Source organism: Pantherophis guttatus, chromosome 1, assembly GCF_059756535.1.
Source record: "Pantherophis guttatus breed Tessera chromosome 1, ASM5975653v1, whole genome shotgun sequence".
Classification (NCBI taxonomy): domain Eukaryota; kingdom Metazoa; phylum Chordata; class Lepidosauria; order Squamata; family Colubridae; genus Pantherophis; species Pantherophis guttatus.
Genome location: NC_142063.1, coordinates 180914621 through 180932273, shown reverse-complemented (window position 1 = coordinate 180932273; position 17653 = coordinate 180914621). Strand labels below are relative to the sequence as shown.

At 43.4% G+C, this 17653-nt stretch overlaps 1 protein-coding gene across 33 annotated transcripts in view; it reads right to left on the bottom strand.

Annotated features, from left to right (window-relative positions):
- LRRFIP1 (LRR binding FLII interacting protein 1) overlaps nt 1–17653 on the bottom strand; it is a 245806-nt gene that overhangs the window by 138316 nt on the left and 89837 nt on the right. For 24 of the 33 annotated variants that reach the window (XM_060682373.2, XM_060682374.2, XM_034426193.3 and 21 more), the window contains one exon: nt 3615–3647. The exons of the other annotated variants lie outside the window; for them this stretch is intronic. In XM_060682373.2, the coding sequence (XP_060538356.2) occupies nt 3615–3647 (33 nt within the window). The remainder of the gene's footprint in view (nt 1–3614; nt 3648–17653) is intronic. 33 annotated transcript variants of the gene reach the window in all.

The following is a 17653-nucleotide window of genomic DNA, read 5'->3' as shown; positions in this document are numbered from 1 at the left end:
AAACAAAATGGCAGGTGCTGTAAATGGGAGCGCGAAGCTCCTCCAAATCGGCTGTAACCGCCTGATGTAAAGGGCTGGAGCGCGAAGCTTCCAAGCCCGTTGACAATAAGCCGGGGGAGAAAAGCCTCAAAGGCAAATGCCAAGTCGTGTGTCAGGTTTCAGTGTCGTCTCAAAATAAATTGCATTTCCAAACAAATAGTCTTTGATTAAATCTTTCATTTATTAAGCACGACAATCTGTCCCCGATCATATCATAGCCAACACTGACTTCCTGACCCCAAACCTTCCCTTTCCGTTCCCCAATTCTCTGCGTCTCATTGGCCATCTTCCAAATCACTCTCCCATATCTACTACTTCAGCTCCCAGGAATGTCCCCCCTCCCATCTCATCTCCTAGGAGATATTATCTTCAGGGAAAATAAGTAGGTGAAGAGTCAAGAGTCCTCTTGCCAGCTGCCCCCTCTTCTCCTCCTTATGTCAGCACTGGAACGAATGTAATTTGGAGTGCTGACATCGGGCTATTTAAATGATTCACAGGCCGCCAAATGCCACAGTTCGAAGAAATGGGATGCCAACAACAGCGCAAACAAAATGGCCATCCGGCAATCTCCCTGGGGAACGCGAAGCTCTGCACAGAATAATCCGGCTGTCAGGAGCTCGAAGGTCCACAATGACGAAAAGGAAGAACCCAGGCCCCTTCCTGGGAGCGTGAAGCTCCACGAAGCCCCGGAACGCTGAGCCAGCCAACAGGGCTAACAAACGTGAGATTAGAAAAAAAGATATTTTTTTGTCAGCCAGCCAGTTAAGGCGAGCTGCTGAGGAAAAAAACAGTCCTTACTGTAACTATCCAAGGCAGTCAGAATAAGCAAATCTAAGTAACAGTCCAAGGTCAAAGCCAGGAATTCCGATCAGTAGAATGGAGGAAAGGATAATTAAAGGACAAGAGAACACCAGAGAAACAGTCCCACACATCTGTCCAGACTGACGGACTAAGTCAAAACCTGGAAGCCCCTAGCAATAGGGGCGGGACTTAACAATTATGACAGATTCAATCTGAACAGACAAGTACAACCCATGCCTGGCTGCTGGCTCCACTCACAATGGAGAATGTTTTGGGAAGTTTGTCCTGAAGCTGCTGCCTTTGCATGCAGGGGCTGGCTTCCTAAAGCCTAGCAAGAATCACGAGAAATTTGCAGCCTCCCATGAACAAGCTGGCCAGAGCAGAAAGCTCATAAACCATCCACCATTTCCTCAAGACATTGGTGGGGCACTGAATCCAGCTGCTTCCAGGAGCCCAAGTGCTGCAAAGTCCCACTGGGGCAGGATGGTAGGGGACAGGACAGGTGGGGTATGTAGCATCCCTGTGGTCTGTTATAAAGGCAAATGACTAAGGAGGTACTGCAGCTGTCATAATTTTGAAACATGGTTGTATGTACTTTGGGGGTATTGGTCATAACTTTGGACAGTCATTAAGTGACCTGATATTTCTTGAGGACTACCTGTAGGATTCCTTTTGATCCAAATTGGAATTATACTCTTTTGAGAACTGTTGCTTCATGTATTGTGCAAGGTTTGAGCCCTTTGACTAATCTGCTTTATGATTAAGCCTTTTTTGGGGGGTGGGGTGCAACACGAGTAAAATAGCACCAACTATTTTCATCTTTGATACTACTAGCTGGGACTAGGCGAGAGGAGAAAAGAATAAGATTTGAGAAGGAGCTGAAGTCATTTAAGCATATATCAAAGACAGCTGCCGCTGGACCTAAGTTAACTGAGACAGTAAGCTTTTTTCCAAATTTCCATTATTCCCTACAATGGAACATTCAAAACATTTCACATTTGGTTATGTTCTGAATTCTTGCCGAAGAGTTGTAATGCAACATGCAACATAGCCAGCTTCAAATTATCATACCAACTATTTGATGAAGCAAGGAATTTTTTCAAGGTCCCACAGCTTTACTTCTTTTCTTATAGAGGAGAATTATGAATCAGTATATTGCTATTTTCCTGAAGATGAAACTCAAATACTTTGGCCACCTAATGAGAAGAAAGGATTCACTGGAGAAGATCCTAATGCTGGGAAACATTGAGGGCAAAAAAAGACGGGGACGACAGAGAATGAGGTGGCTCTTACTGAAGCAGTAGGAGTGTCAGATCCCTAAAAGTAATACTACCATTCAATTGGGAAAAGGGGGAGATTTGGATTTGATTTACTAGCATTGCCTGTGTCAACAGATATTTTACAACCTATATCCTGGCGCCAAAGAGCCCTGAGATCCCCTTAACGTGGAGGAATGTTTATGACAGCCATGTGGGCTGTCTTACTTTAAAGGATAACGATGTGAATACATGTTTATTCGGGTTCTCAGGGCAGCTAGTAAGAAAACATCTTCACGCTTGTGTATTGGCTAAAATCTGCATTCTGACTTAAGGGAGGGGTCTCTACTGCTTTAATCCTACTTGTCTTGCCTAAGGGTATTTGATTTGATTTCCTTGCTGTCACTTCTGCTTAATAAAAAGGTTTCTTTTGAAATCCTACGTTTCAAGAGTTTTTACTTTCTTAAGTTGGAAGGAGAGAGCTTAAATGGACTCCAGAGGATGGTAGAGGACAGGAAAGCCTGGAGGAACGTTGTCCATGGGGTCACAATGGGTCGGACACAACTTTGCAACTAACAACAGGGGGGCTTTCTATCAGGTTCACCTGATAGACGCCAGTTGCACCCCTTTCTGGATCGGGACTCCTTATGCACGGTCACTCATGCCCTCGTCACTTCCCGCCTGGACTACTGCAACGCTCTCTACATGGGGCTCCCCTTGAGGAGCACTCAGAGGCTCCAACTGGTGCAGTATGCAGCCGCGCGGGTACTTATGGGGGTGACATGGCGCTCCCACGTGACACCTCTCCTGCGCGAGCTGCATTGGCTTCCAGTGGTCTTCTGGGTGCGCTTCAAGGTGTTGGTTCTCATCTTCAAAGCGCTCCATGGCTTAGGGCCCGGTTATTTACAAGACCACCTTCTGCCACCGATAACCTCCCACTGGCCAATACGCTCCCACAGAGGGGGCCTCCTCAGGGTGCCGTTGGTCAGGCAATGTCGGCTGGTGACCCCCCGGGGAAGAGCCTTCTCTGTGGGAGCACCCGCCCTCTGGAATGAGCTACCCCCAGGGATACGACTGATCCCGGACCTCCGGACCTTCCGCCGGGCTCTGAAGACTTTTTTTATTTCAGCAAGCCGGGCTGGTTAAAAAGTTTTAATTGGTGAATTTTATGGGTAAGGGGTTTTAAATTGGGGGAAGCCAAAGATAAATTTAATTTTGTTTTAATTTTGTTTATATTGTATGTTTTTTAATTTTGGCTGTTCACCGCCCCGATTCCTTCGGGAGAGGGGGCGGTATAAAAATTTAAATAAATAAATAAATAAATAAATATTGCTATTTGTACTTTTCCATTGGCAGTCTCAGTCAGAAAAATACTTTATGCCATATTAGGTCAAAGAAAGACAGGTTTTTAGCACATGGGATCATTCAGTTGAATTGGTGTTATCAGGATACTGAGAATTTGTAATATAAAATAGTACATGTATTAATATACACTCAATCTTACCACATATTGCTTACCTTCTCAAGGTCTTTTTCAGACCTTTCTTCAGCCTAGAGTGAATAAGAAAAAAGAAAACTTAGTTTGACAATAAATCCACGAACTGTTTCATTTGAAAATATATTCAGTACAGGTAATCCTTGACTTACAACCATTCAGTTAGCGGCCATTCAAAATTCCAATGCACTGGACATTCAAGTGACGTGCAACCAATCCTTACATTTATGACTGTCATAGTATTCCTACCATCACTTGATCAAAATTCAGGTCCTTAACATGTATTTATGACAGTTGCAGCATCCCAGTCTGATTGCCATTTGTGACTTCCCCGCCAGCTTCTGACTAGCAAAGTCAATGGGGAAAGCCGGATTCCCTTCATAACTGCGTGCCTTACTTAACAATTGCAGTGATTTGCTTAATAGCTGTGGCAAAAAAAAGTTCAGGCAACTCACTTAACAACTGCCTAGCTGAGAAAAAGAAGTTCTGATCCCAATTGTGGTCATAAGTCAACATGATATAACACCATTTATTTCTCAGCTTAAAATTAATCTACATAACCAACAAAGCACCTACCCTCTGGAATCAGCTGCCCCCAGAGATAAGGAGAATCCAAGACCTCAGTGCCTTCCATCATGCCCTTAAAACCCATTTTTTCAAGCAAGCTGGGCTGGCTTAAGAAGAAATTTTTAAATGTTTTAAATGTTTTAACTGGTAGTGAGTTTTAATTGGGCCAAATTTATATATCTTTTAATTGTTTTTTAATATTTGTACTGCATGTTTTTTAATTCTGGCTGTACACCGCCCTGAGTCCTCAGGGAGAAGGGCGGTATAGAAATTCAATAATAAATAAATAAATAAATAAAATAAATCTACACAATCAACAAAATAAGTGGCTATAGACTTGAATATTAACAAGATACTTCTCTTATCATATCCCGGAAGACCAGCATAGGATATCTTATTTTTCACTTCTTACTATTTCAAGAATAGTAGGAAAAAACCCTGCTAATTAAACTAACTTTTAAAAAGCTCCAAAAGCTATAGCGAACATTTATAGAAACTGAACCTAAAATTTCCAGGAGGCCCTGTTTTGACATATCTAGGTATCAGAGTTAGTTGAAAGCAGTGGTTTTTTTTTTATTATTAAGTTTTTAATTAAAGACAAAACACAAAACCACACCTAGTGTATAATACAAAATAGGGAGAAGCGGAGGAATTTTTTCTTCATCTTCAGGTCTTCCAAAATTCTCTTTGCATTGGCACTGGCATTATTTCTTCCAAGTTCCCGATTGCGTAGTCCACGAATGGTTGCCATATCCTCCAAAATATATTTTCTTTCAATAATCCTTTTTTGAATTTTATATCACATTTTAACTCATCATTAAGAGCAATTTTCCAAACTTCTCTGAACCATTCATTTATTTTGTATTCAATATTCAATTTCCGGTATCTTGCAATCACAATTCATCCCATAATGACCAATATCCTTACAAGCTCTCTTTCATCAATTGTTAACACCTTGTCATTCAACTTTAATATGAGGATGGTATCTACTCCCAACTTTACCTTTTTAATTATTTTACTAGATTCTTCTTCTATTCGTAACCAAAAATTCTTCACTTTATGACATCCATACCACATGTGTTCATATGTCCCATTCTCCACTTTACATTTCCAACATAACTTGCTAGCACTTTTATTCATTTTATATTATCTTATTGGGAACAGGTACCATTTCCAGATAACTTTATAACTATGCTCCTTTATTCTTATTGATAAGGTCCTCATTATTCTACTATTCCAATTCAAAATCCATTCCTGTTCTGTAATATCTGTTTCTAAATCTTTTACCCAATTATCTTTCATCACCATTTGTAAATTACTATCCAAATTAATAATTTTATATACCTTACTAACCAATCCCCTTAATTCCAATTTCTTCCATTCCTAATTGGGATACTATTTTTTCAAATTCCGTTTTTAACCTTTTTACCCTCGTTCTATCCTTATATTTCTTATTCCAATTATTAACCTGTATCTTCTCCCACCAATTCAATTTCCACTTTTCATATATTTCCTCTTTTTTAAAATCATCTCTTACCACGTTTATCCATTCTTTTATTCCTTCCAGATTTTCCTCTTTTAACACCTGTTTCCTCTCCCTATTTAAATTTATGGGAAAATCCCCATCTTCCAAATTCCCCAATTGTAATCTGTCTGGAATCAATTTTCTGTCAAATTTACTCCAAGTTTTCAACAATCTATTTAATAAATCATTTCTAACTTTAATTTTTTCCGCTATATTCGCCATAAAATATATTCTTCCCCATTTTTCAATTTCTCCCAACTCCAATTTTCCCCATAATTCGTTTCGACCAACAATTATTTTAACTACAATCCTCACTTGAAAGGATCTATAATAATTAATCAATTTAGGTATCCCAAGACCTCCTTCCTTTTGATTTTGATACCATAATTTTTTAACTATCCTAGACCTTTTATCACCATTACAAAATTTGTCAATTTTCTTTTGATATAATTCCATATCCTTTTCAGAGATATATTGGGAGCATTTCAAATAGGAAATTGAATTTCGGTAATAACATTTTACTTAATGCCACTCTCCCAAACCAAGAGAAATTTAATTTTTTATACTTCCCGATTTTCTCATCAATTTCTCTTATCAGTCTGTCATAATTCAACTTTTTCATTTCATTCATCTTTGTTGATAATATTATTCCTAAATATCTTATATTTTCTTTAACTTTTATTCCAAATTGATTTTTAAATTTCTCTTTTCCTTTTTTTATATCCCAATTTAATAACATTTCTGATTTAGCCCAATTTATAGATAATCCAGTAAACTCTTCAAATTCCTCTAAATGCATCTTAATCTTTTCAATATCTTTTTCTGGATTTTTCATTACAATCAGGGTGTCATCGGCATACAAATTAATTTTAACACCTTTATATCCAATAATATCTTCGTCTTCTTCTATTTTTACTGCTAAGATCTCCATGGCTAGTAAAAACAATACTGGGGATAGAGGACACCTTTGTCTTCTAAAATTATCTCTTTTGTTAAGATCCCATTCACTTTTACTCTGGCAACCCCCTTTTGATATAATTTTGAAATAACTTGAGTAAATTTATCTCCAAATCCATAAGCCTTAATCAATTCTATAATCGTTTCCCATTGAATTGAATCAAATGCTTTAAATATATCCAATGCTAATATTCCTATTCTATCCTTATTATACTCTGCAATATTTATAATATTCAAAACTCTCCTAACTATGTCTGACATATATCTACCTTTCACAAAACCTACTTGATTACCATTTATATATTTGTCTATAAAGCTATTTAATCTATTTGCTAAAATAGCTGTAAATATTTTTGCATCCTGATTTATTAGGGAAATAGGTCTATATGATTCTACCAATTCTAAATCTTTTCCTGGTTTGGGAATCAAAGAAATCAGTGATCTATTCCAAGACGCTGGAATATCCACACCATGCAAAATTTTGTTATACAATTTTTCTAATTTTGGCACTATTATGTCTTTAAATTTCTTATAAAATTCTGCCGGCAACCTATCCTCACCTGGTGCCTTACCCAATTTAAATTTTTGGATCGTTTCTATAATTTCTTGCTGGGTTATACTTCCCTCCATTTTTTCCTTATATTCCATTTCTTTTTTTCTATGTTCATATTTTTTCAAAAAGTCCTTCAATTTCTTACTATCTATTTCCTTTTTAGAGTAAAGTTTTTGAAAAAAATTTCTAACAATCTCACATTTATCTTTTTTCTTATTACATCTTTTACCTTTTTCATCTATTAATATTCCAATTTCTGTTGTGTGTCCAATCACACTTGGCCAATAAAAAATTATGTTCTGTTCTGTTCTATTCTATTCTTATTCTATTCAAATTCTCTAATTCCCATGCCTTGTGTATTGGTACAGCGATTTCTGGGATCGTGATAGGTATACACCTACTTATGCAGAGACCATGGCTGAGGAACCCAAATTCAGTGGTGTGATCTATATAGTCAGTGATTCTTTTCAAGATCCTTTATTTTTCTTCTTAGAATATTGTCAGACCTGCTCCGATTTGGTCCTTTACTCAAGAAAACTAAGGTCCTTTAGTTGACTCCATTTGTAGTGAAAGATATACTTTTACTAAAAGTCAAGTGGATTACAGTATAGCAAAAGCCAGAACTGAAGTTCGCATGCCAAAATTCCCTGATTTATTTCAACCCCCTCCCATTCAGCTCCCTCTGCCCATAGTCCATGGCAGACTGACAGCTAGTGAAGGCGAAGCTCAAGTGAATGATGGCACTCCTGACATTGATCCTCAATTTGAAAGGCCTGAAGAAAAAACTACTTGTTTTGAGGATCTTCTTTTAGTTTGATCCTGTGACTATTGGAAGTTACAATGGCACTGAAAAAAGTGATTTATGACCAATCCTTGCCCTGACCATTGCAGGATTTTCATGGACATGTGATCATAATTTGGGCATGTATTTACAATAGCTGCAGTGTTCCAGGATCATGTGATCACCATTTGAGACCTTTTCAGCTGGCTTCCAACAAGAAAAATCAATGGGTGAAGTGTATTCACTTAATGACTGCAGTGACTCACTTAACAATTGCACTGATTCACTTAACAATTATGGCAAATTGAGGACTACCTGTATTGCCTTTAGGTTGACATTGCAACACATTCAATGTTGGAACCAGTAATATATAATGTTTAAAAGCAGCATTTACTTTCACGTTTCACTTTTCCTTTACAAGAAGTTTTTACAGTTGAATAACCACATTCCATTCTCCGTGTCAGGTCCCTTAGATCCCTATCAGGACACTGCCATTTTGGTGGGGGGAAGGGGCCTGGATGCCCTTTTAAACCTCTTTCGTGTTTCTGGTCTTCCTGTCACTTTTATGTACCTGCTTGGGAAAGGGAGGGGGGTTGTTATCACCTTCTCAACTTGAATTCTCATAACAACTTTGCACCTGTGGATTGGCTCACCTTGGACTGGACAAAGGGGAGGGGTTTTCTGCAATGTTTAACCTAACTTTCTTGAAGAGAGAGAAGAGGCAAGTCCTTACACTCTGCTTCCTCCTCCCTTTGCCCAGTTGACTGAGAAATATAGCAGCCTGAGTGGAAACTTTTTTTCTACTAAGTTTGCAACCTGTAATATTGGCATAATAAATGCACATATCTCTATTTTTAAATATTCTACCTACTGTATTTTTCGGAGTATGAGATGCACCTTTTTACCCCCAAAAAGGGAGTGAAAATCTGGGTGCATCTTATGGTCCGAATGTAGCCCCACCCACCCGCTGGCCCCCACCCTTGGGAGGTTGTTGGCCTCTGTGAGCCACATTTTCCGGCGGTTTCAGGCGGTGGGGATCCTCACATTGCCAAAAATGAGCATCGCATTTTCGGTCTCTGCACACTGGGAGATGGGTGGTGGAAACGATTAGCTGTTTGAAACTGGCTGAAAACTGCTGCCACTGCATTTTCATAAGGGCATGCAGCTCTGCAAATTGCAACGGGGAATCGGGGAGGAAAACGCCAAAACACGATGCATGGAGGTGATGCTCTTGCGAAGTGGGTGCTTCTGCGTGAGAAGTGTAAGGCAAGATGGCTTGCCATCCAGCCTGCCCTTTCTCCAGACAACTAGTGGTCCACTTCAGGAAACTCAGTTTTGCAGCAATTCTTCTCAGCCCCAAGGAGCTTGAGAAATCTCTCTATCTCTTTCTCTCTCTCTCTTTCTTTGTCTATCTCTCCCTCTCTCTCTTTCTCTCTCTCTCTCTCTCTATCTTCTGGGGGCAGGGAAGGTGAAAACAGGCCATTTTTGCCCATTTTTCAGCCTCCTTTTACTACCCTCCCCCACCTCCAAAAGCATTCTGCAGGCTAAAACCAGGCCAAAACAGCTCATTTCTTGGCCTCCTTTCACACACACCCCACCTCCAGAAGCATTCTGCAGGCTAAATTCGTTGAGCTTACCGCAGGGCTCCCAAAGGCAAGTCCTGCGCTCTACTGAAGGATGGGTGGGGCAATGCGGGCGGGGCAACCTCATGGTGCTCCATTGGCCAGATTAATTGCTTCAGTGGGCTGCATGTGGCCCGCGGGCGGGGGTGAAATCTAAATTTTTCCTCTACCGGTTCTGTGGGCGTGGCTTGGTGGGGGGGGGTGTCCTGTGACTGAGTGGGCATGGCCAACTCAATGTCACTCACAGCCACGCCCACTCAGTCACAAGACTCCCTCTCACCAAGCCACGCCCACAGAAATTTCTATTCTGCCACCCACTCTCTCTTCGCTTTGGGTCGTGGTTCCAGGGATGCGCCATTCCTTGGGGCCCTGGAGCCGCTGCCTGCTCACCGTTTGCCTCAACCAAGGCAAGGTAAACCGCCCTGAGTCTCCAGAGAAGGGAGGCATATAAATCAAATTAAAAAAAAAAACAGGTCAGGGAATGCACCATTCCCCGACACCAGGCTTGCCCCAGAGCCGCTGCCCGCTCTCTCATCATCAAGCAGCGTGTCCTTACCTTTCTCCGGCGGCTGGCTGTCAGGGAAGGCAAGCGCCCGAAAGTTACCGGAGTCGCTCACTCTCCTTCCTGAATGTGCTGCCAGCATCACCGCCCTGGTCCACGCACCGGCTACGCAAGCGCACACCCAACCTGCCGCTGATGAGTGAATGAAATAAACGGTGTGCGCTTGCCCAGCCAGCGCATGGACCAGAGCAGCGATGGTGGTGGCACATTCAAGAAGGAGAGGGAGTGACTCCGGTAACTTTCGGGCACTGCGTTCCCTTAAAACCAGCTGCGGGAGAAAGATGAGGAGTAGGATACACCGCGTGGCGAAGGGCGAGCAGGCGGCGACTCTGCGGCAAGGCCCGAGTCAGGGAATGGTGCATTCCCTGACCTGGTTGAGGCAGGCGGCGAGCAGGCAGGGGCTCCGGGGCTTTGGTGAATGGTGCATCCCTGGGCCCTGGCCTCTGACCCAAGGCGAAGGGTGAGCGGGCGGTGAGTGGGCAGTGGTTCCGGGACATGACCGGAGTCTCTTTCTGAGCATGTCATTCTGCCTGTTGGGCCACTTCCAGGAAGTAATGACTTCTGGGTGGGTGGGCGGAGCCTCCAGTTGCCATTGCTACCGGTTCTCTGAACTACCAGCCATCATTGCTACCAGATGGGCCGATCCGGTCCAATCCGGGAGCATTTCACCCCTGCCCGCGAGCCATAGTTTGAAGACCCATGCTCTACATCCTCATTATCTGAATACATGAGTACAGCTATAACATTCAGCAGTGGAAACATCTTCTTAATTTGGCTGTGACATTTATGTGGTATCAAAATTACTCTGCCGGGGCCTTTTTCTTCTTCAATCTTTTGACTGTGTATCTCATTATTTCACTACAGCAGACATTTCTTTTGACAAAGTATATTTTGAGCACAGCCTCAGCTTAACCTCAGTTTACCAGTATACTAAGTAGTCTTTGACTTACAACCATTCATTTAGTGACCTTTCGATTACAATGACACTGAAAAAATTGACTTATTACTTATGAACTTTTTTCACACTTACAACCATTGCAGCATCCTTGTGGTCATATGATCAAAATTTTGATATTTTGCAAATGGCATATATTTATGACAGTTGCAGTGTCCTGGGGTGATGTGATCACTGTTTACGACCTGCTGCCAAGCAAAGTCAATGGGGAACCAGATTCACTTAAGCATGTTGCTAACTTTACAACTGCAGTGATTCACTTAAGAACTGTGGCAAGAAAGATTGTAAATGTGCAAAACAGTTAACCACTATCTTGCTTAGCAATTATGGTTCTAAATTGAGGATTAAAGCAAAGCTTAAAAGAAAAATCATCAATGAAAAACAATTAAATGACATTTATTTATACGAAGGAACATTGGACTTACATGAAGGTTTTTTCTCCTTGCACTGTGTGAGAGTCCATTGGATGGGTTAATCCTTATGTCATTGGCCAGAGACTGAGTAAAAATTTGGTTAAACACACCTCCACTTTCTGTCTAGCTCCAGTTTATTAATGAAAGTCCAGATCTGTAGAAACATAAGCCTGAATGGAAACAGAGTTAGTAGAGATCCAGAGTCCCCAAGATAGGGAGGATATGGACTCTCACGCAGCGCAAGGAAAAGAACCTTCAGGTAAGTCCAATGTTCCTTCTCCCTTGTGCTGCTTAGAGAGTCCATTGGATGGGATATACCCAAGCTAAATATCCCTAGAGCGGGAAGAAGTAGAACCAGGGACTGCTTCCTCAGGAAGGACCTGTTGGAGGACCCTACGACTGAACAATGCCTCAGCGGATGCAAACTTGTCCAACTTGTAGTTTCGAATGAAAGGTGTTGGGGAGACCCAAGTGCCACCTTGCAGATTTCAAGAAGCGGCACCTGGTTGAATGTGCTGTGAGATGGCCTGGACGAGACCTGTGTCTCTGTTCGTAGGGAATGGAAATGCAGGCCTTGATCCAGCATGCAATGGTGGAAGGTGACACTTTAACGCCAAGCAACCTGGGCTGGAAGGAAACGAATAATGATTCCGATTTTCTAAACGGAGCAGTCCTGGCGATGTACTTTCACAGGGCTCTGCGGACATTGAGTGAGTGCCAGCGGCGTTCGCTGGGATGGGTGGATTTGGGGCAGAAGTCAGGCAAAATAACTTCCTGGGCCCTGTGAAACCAGGTGTTAATTTTCGGAAGGAAGGTGGGGTCCAGCCGTAATATGACACAGTCAGAATGAAAGATGCACAAATTCTTACGTATTGAAAGGGCCACCAGTTCTGATACGCGACGGGCGGAAGTTATAGTGATAAGGAAGGACACCTTGAAGTTTAGAAATTTAAGACCCATGGAACCCAGTGGTTTGAAGGGTGGAGCTGTCAAGGCCTGAAGAACAAGGCTGAGATCCCAGGAGGGATACCTGTGAACTGGAGGGGGCCGAAGGTTGGATGCCCCCCTGAAGAAACAACGGACTGGGGGTGCTGAGATAGTGAGCCATGTCCTTGGAAGGTGAGGACAGTTGCCAATGCGGCGACCTGCCGGCGAAGAGTGTTGACTGCCAGACCTGCCTCCAACCCTGCTTGAAGAAAGTTGAGGACTTGAGGAATAGATGCGTCAGTAGGGACAATGCCCAAGTTGGAACACCAGCGATGGAACGAGGACCAGATTGTGTCGTATATTCGAGTTGTAGACCTTCGACGGGAGGCCAGGAGAGTAGAAATCACTGGGGCCGAGAAGTGGTCCTTTTTTAGTAGGTCCCTTTCAAGCACCAGGCGGCTAGTTGGAACCATTGGGGTTCCGGGTGGTAAACTGCCCCCTGGTGTAGGACGATCTGGTTCGGAGGAATCCTCCAGGGATGAGTAATGGACAGACTCATGAAGTCTGCGAACCATGCCCTTCAAGGCCAGTACGGGGCGACAAGGATGACTTCCACCCTCTCTTCCAAGATCTTTTGAATTACCCTCGGTATTAGGGGTATTGGAGGAAAGGCATACAGGAGGACTTGAGGCCACCTGCAGCGGAGGTCATTGGTCCCTTCGGTCCCTGGTGTCCAGAACTGGGTGAAGAATCACGGAACCTGAGCATTCTTGGACTGGTGAAGAGATCGATCTGAGGGCGGCCAAATCTGGCTGTGATTTCCAGAAAGATTGTGTGATGTAGTTGCCACTCCGCAGGATCGATGGTAGTCCTGCTCAGCCAGTTCGCTTGATTGTTGGAGGTGCCCGATATGTGTTCTGCCTGCAGAGAGAGCAGATGCCTCTCCACCCATAGACCTAGCGCTTCAGCTTCTCACATTAGAATTCTGGAGTGTGTTCCTCCTTGCCTGTTCACATGGGCTTTTGTGGTGACATTGTCTGTTCGTAGCAGAACATGATGGCCCGACAGGTGATGTTTGAAGTTGCGGAGTGCGAGATGAGCGGCACATAACTCCAGCCAATTGACATCGTTCTGAAGGTCCTTGGGGGACCATCGACCCTGAGTGACTTAGGAGTTTAAATGAGCCCCCCATCCGAACAGACTGGCATCTTTGATGAGGACTATGCGTTGAGGCTCATAGAAGAGGCACCCTTTTGTTAGAGCCGTAGATGTCCACCAGTTGAGGGACTTGATTACATTCAGGGGAAACCTGATGCGAGTGCTGGTGTTGCTGGTACCAGCTTTTTGGCTTGGTAGAAGAAGCCACTGACGGGGACGTGAATGTAGCCATGCCCACGAAACGATCGACAGACACAAAATCATTTGATCCAGCAATTGGGAAAGCAATAGGACGGGCACCTTTTTGAGGGCCTTTACTTGCTGCACAGTGGACTGCATGTTGGCCCTTCATTCCTGCGATAGAAATACCTGGCCTGACAAGGTGTTGATGTGTGCCCCTAGATGGACCAATTCAGTGGACAGCGTTAGATGACTCTTCTCCCAATTCATGGAGAACCTGTGGTCTTGGAGAGTATGGATTGTTACTTGGAGATTGTGTTTTGCCTGTTGGAATGAAGAAGACTGAATTAAAATGTCATCCAGGTAGCATTGAAATCTGATTGGCGATGCCTGTAAGTGGGCCACCACTGCATCCAGAAGCTTGGTAAATGTGCGGGGGGGGGGCAGAAGAGAGTTTGAAAGGTAAGGCTCTATATTGATAATGAGCCCCGTCATACCAGAATCTGAGGAATCTCCTGTGCAATGTTCTGATGGGAATGTGGAGATAAGCTTCCCAGAGATCTATGGATGCCAAATAATCTCCTTGTCTGATGCCGCCCAGAATGCTGTGCAGAGAGTGCATCTTAAAGCACCTGTACTTTATATGTGCATTGAGACGCTTCAGATCCAATATGGCTCTACTTCCCCCCAATTTCTTAGATACCAAGAAAAGGAACAAATAGAAGCCAGAACCCTGGTGTTCTGGTGGAACTGGTTCAATGGCCTGAACGGCAAGTAGGTGTAGAATTTCAGCTTCCATTAGAGCTCTCTTGGAAGGATCTGTAGATATAGAGCAGCGAATGAACCTCTGGGGAGGTACAGAAATGAATTCCAAAGTCACCCCAAGGGAGACCGTTTGAATGGCCCAGGCATCAGTTGTCATAGACCGCCAAGTGGTAGCAAATTTAACAAGACGACCGCCAATGGGCTCCTGGAGTGAAGAATCACTTGTTTCTACAGTAGGGGTGAAAGGAGGAGCCCCGGAAGGGCTGCTTGGATTGAGGTTGACGTGTTTGTTCTCTGAATGGCTGTCTGAAATGGGACCTATTGACAGGTTGATTGAATGGCTGCTGATAGGCCGGGGATTGAAACCTGGGATCCGATGAACGAAAGGACTGCCTATGATAGGGAAAGGCAGATCGTCTATCAGAGCATCTGGAGACAAAGGGGAGGACTTTCTTCTTGTCCCTACCTTCGACAAGGATCGGATCCAGGGCTTCACCGAAAAACGATCTGCCCTTGAAGGGCGCCACGGTGAGACACCATTTGGTCATGTCCGCGTGCCAAAGTCATAACCAGAGAAGACATCTGGACGTGATGTTGGATGCCAGGGCACGTGAAGCAAATTTAGCCAAATTGAGAGTCGCGTCGGCGGAATACTCTGTAGCTGCAATCCGCTTATTGATATCTTGGTGTAGGTGAGAATCTTCTGGTGATGCTCTAGCCTGCATCTGGCGCAGCCAAATAAGTGAAGTTTTGGCGAAAAAAGATGCAGCTGTGGCTGATTTGATGGCCCATGCCGCCGCTTGGTGGGTTTTGTGGACCGATGTTTCGGCTCTCCTGTCCTCAGTACAAAGGCCCTCAGCTGCATGCTAAGTGAGGTTAGAATAGCCATTGGAACATCGACTGTGGGAAGCTTAAGGAGGTCTTCGAGCTCCTGCTCCATGGTATACAGCTTCTTGTCCAGGCCGCTAGGAGTTGATATGGTTGGGACCATTGATGCTGTATTGTATCAACGAATAGCTTAGGCAAGATGACATCCTGTTCAGTGACTGCTTCGGTGAAAAGCAGTGTATTGGAGTCAGTAGTTTCCGAAGATCCCTCCAAGGGTGCCATCTTGACTCCCATGTTGGCGGTAGCCTTTGCCTTTTGTAATAAGGTTTTAAACAATTCATGATGGAATAGACCCATGGAATGAGGTCTGTCCAACGTAGGCTCTTCCTCCCCAGATAAGTTGTAGTCAAAGGCTTTTTCCTCATCCATAAGCTCCAAAAAAGCCTGCAGCAAGGTGGCAAAATGGGCCAGAGCCGGCAACACGGCACTGTAAGGCCCCCAGAAAATGGCCACGCAATGGTGCGGATCCGACAGAACAGATCCGTCACACCTCAAATTTCAGGGCCCCAAGGGAGTGGAACCGACGAAATGGCTCCTCAGAAGGCAGCAGTAGACTGACTGGGCCAGGAAGAGCTGAGCCCCAACAACATGGGGCTTTTCTCAATCCCAAACGCGCGAAACCGGCAAAACGGCTTCTCTGGCGCTACAAGCAACTCACAGCATCCAGGGATCCAGCCACGCGTCACAGAGGAGATCCTGACAAAATATGGCCAGAAACGCCACCGCCGAAACTGCAGCTCAGCTGAGCGATGCGAGAACAAGCGTGGAGTTACAAACCGCCACCCATCCACAAATCTCAAAACGAAGCAGTCAGACAAGAAAACCAAAGAAATAATTCTCCCAATTGTTGTTTAAAGAGTCCAGAGATGGAGCTAGGAAAAATATGTCTCTAATGGCCGGGATTGAGTAAATAAACTGGAGCTAGACAGGAAGTGGAGGTGTGTTTAACCAAATTTTTACTCAGTCTCTGGCCAATGACATGCGGATTAACCCATCCAATGGACTCTCTAAGCAGCGCAAGGGAGAATGTACAGTATCCAACATGTGGATAATATAAGAAATTATATTTCTTATATTATAATAATATAAGATTTATAATCTTATAGCACCTGATTTAGCTATGCCAGACATGGTAAAACACTAAACCAAACATTTTTCATTATAACTGCTCTAAGAATGCAGTTAATTTTTTTCCTGGTTTAAAACTACCAGAATCATCTTATATAATAACAATAAACCCATTACAAGTCAAGCACCAAGAGGCATTGACCAGCAAGCTTATGAAATCCAATTTTGCAAAGAGTATAAACATATTTAGACATTTCTTAATCATGGAACAAGTAAGACAATTAAGGAGACTGAAGCATGTTTGGGTGGGGATCAGAAACTAAGACTATGGAATGGAATGATGAAAATAGGCATGATTGGGCAGAATCTTGAATAAGGCATATGCTGTAACACAGTTTTTTTAAACATAATTATTATTATCAGGATTTGTCCCAGTCAGCCAGATGTTTAGACTTGATTTGGTATTTTTATTCACCTATCCTACCAAGGACCTGGGACAGGCAGATGTTGATGTTCGATGATATTATTGTTGCAGGATTTCAAGCTGTTCCAAGTAAAACTGCCTCTTGCAATTGACACTCATTGTTCCCTACTCATTCGACACTTACTCTCCTAGTAGCAACTGCCACCTGCTCTTTATGGAACAGGTCTGTCTAGGGTAGTGTCACCCCATCCAAAGTTAAAGATGCCAAAGTCCCAGATCTTGAAGTTTCATGCACCAATACTTGATATTTCCTTCAGCCAAAGCCTTTTGTATCCCATCAAGAACCCCACAGTCTGCAGGCACCGTGAAAGGGCAGCAACAGCATCACTTGGCTCACCAGAAGTGGAGATATAAAGTTGAGTATCATCTGCATACTGATACCTCAACCTGTGGTGACAGATCATGTTAAAAAGGAGTGGAGAAAGTACCAAGCCTTGCAGCACTCTACAGACCATGGGCTGGATATCTCACTCCCTATCAATACTGATTGGAGTCAACTTTGGAAAAAGGAGCCAAACCAGTGCAAGACTATGCTACCCAGTCCTAGACCTCTAGCTGCCCAAAAGAATACCATGGTTGATGGTACAGAAGGCTGCTGAGATGACAAGGAGAGTAAGGATGGCTGTACTGTCCTGCTCTTGCCAGAGATCATCCACA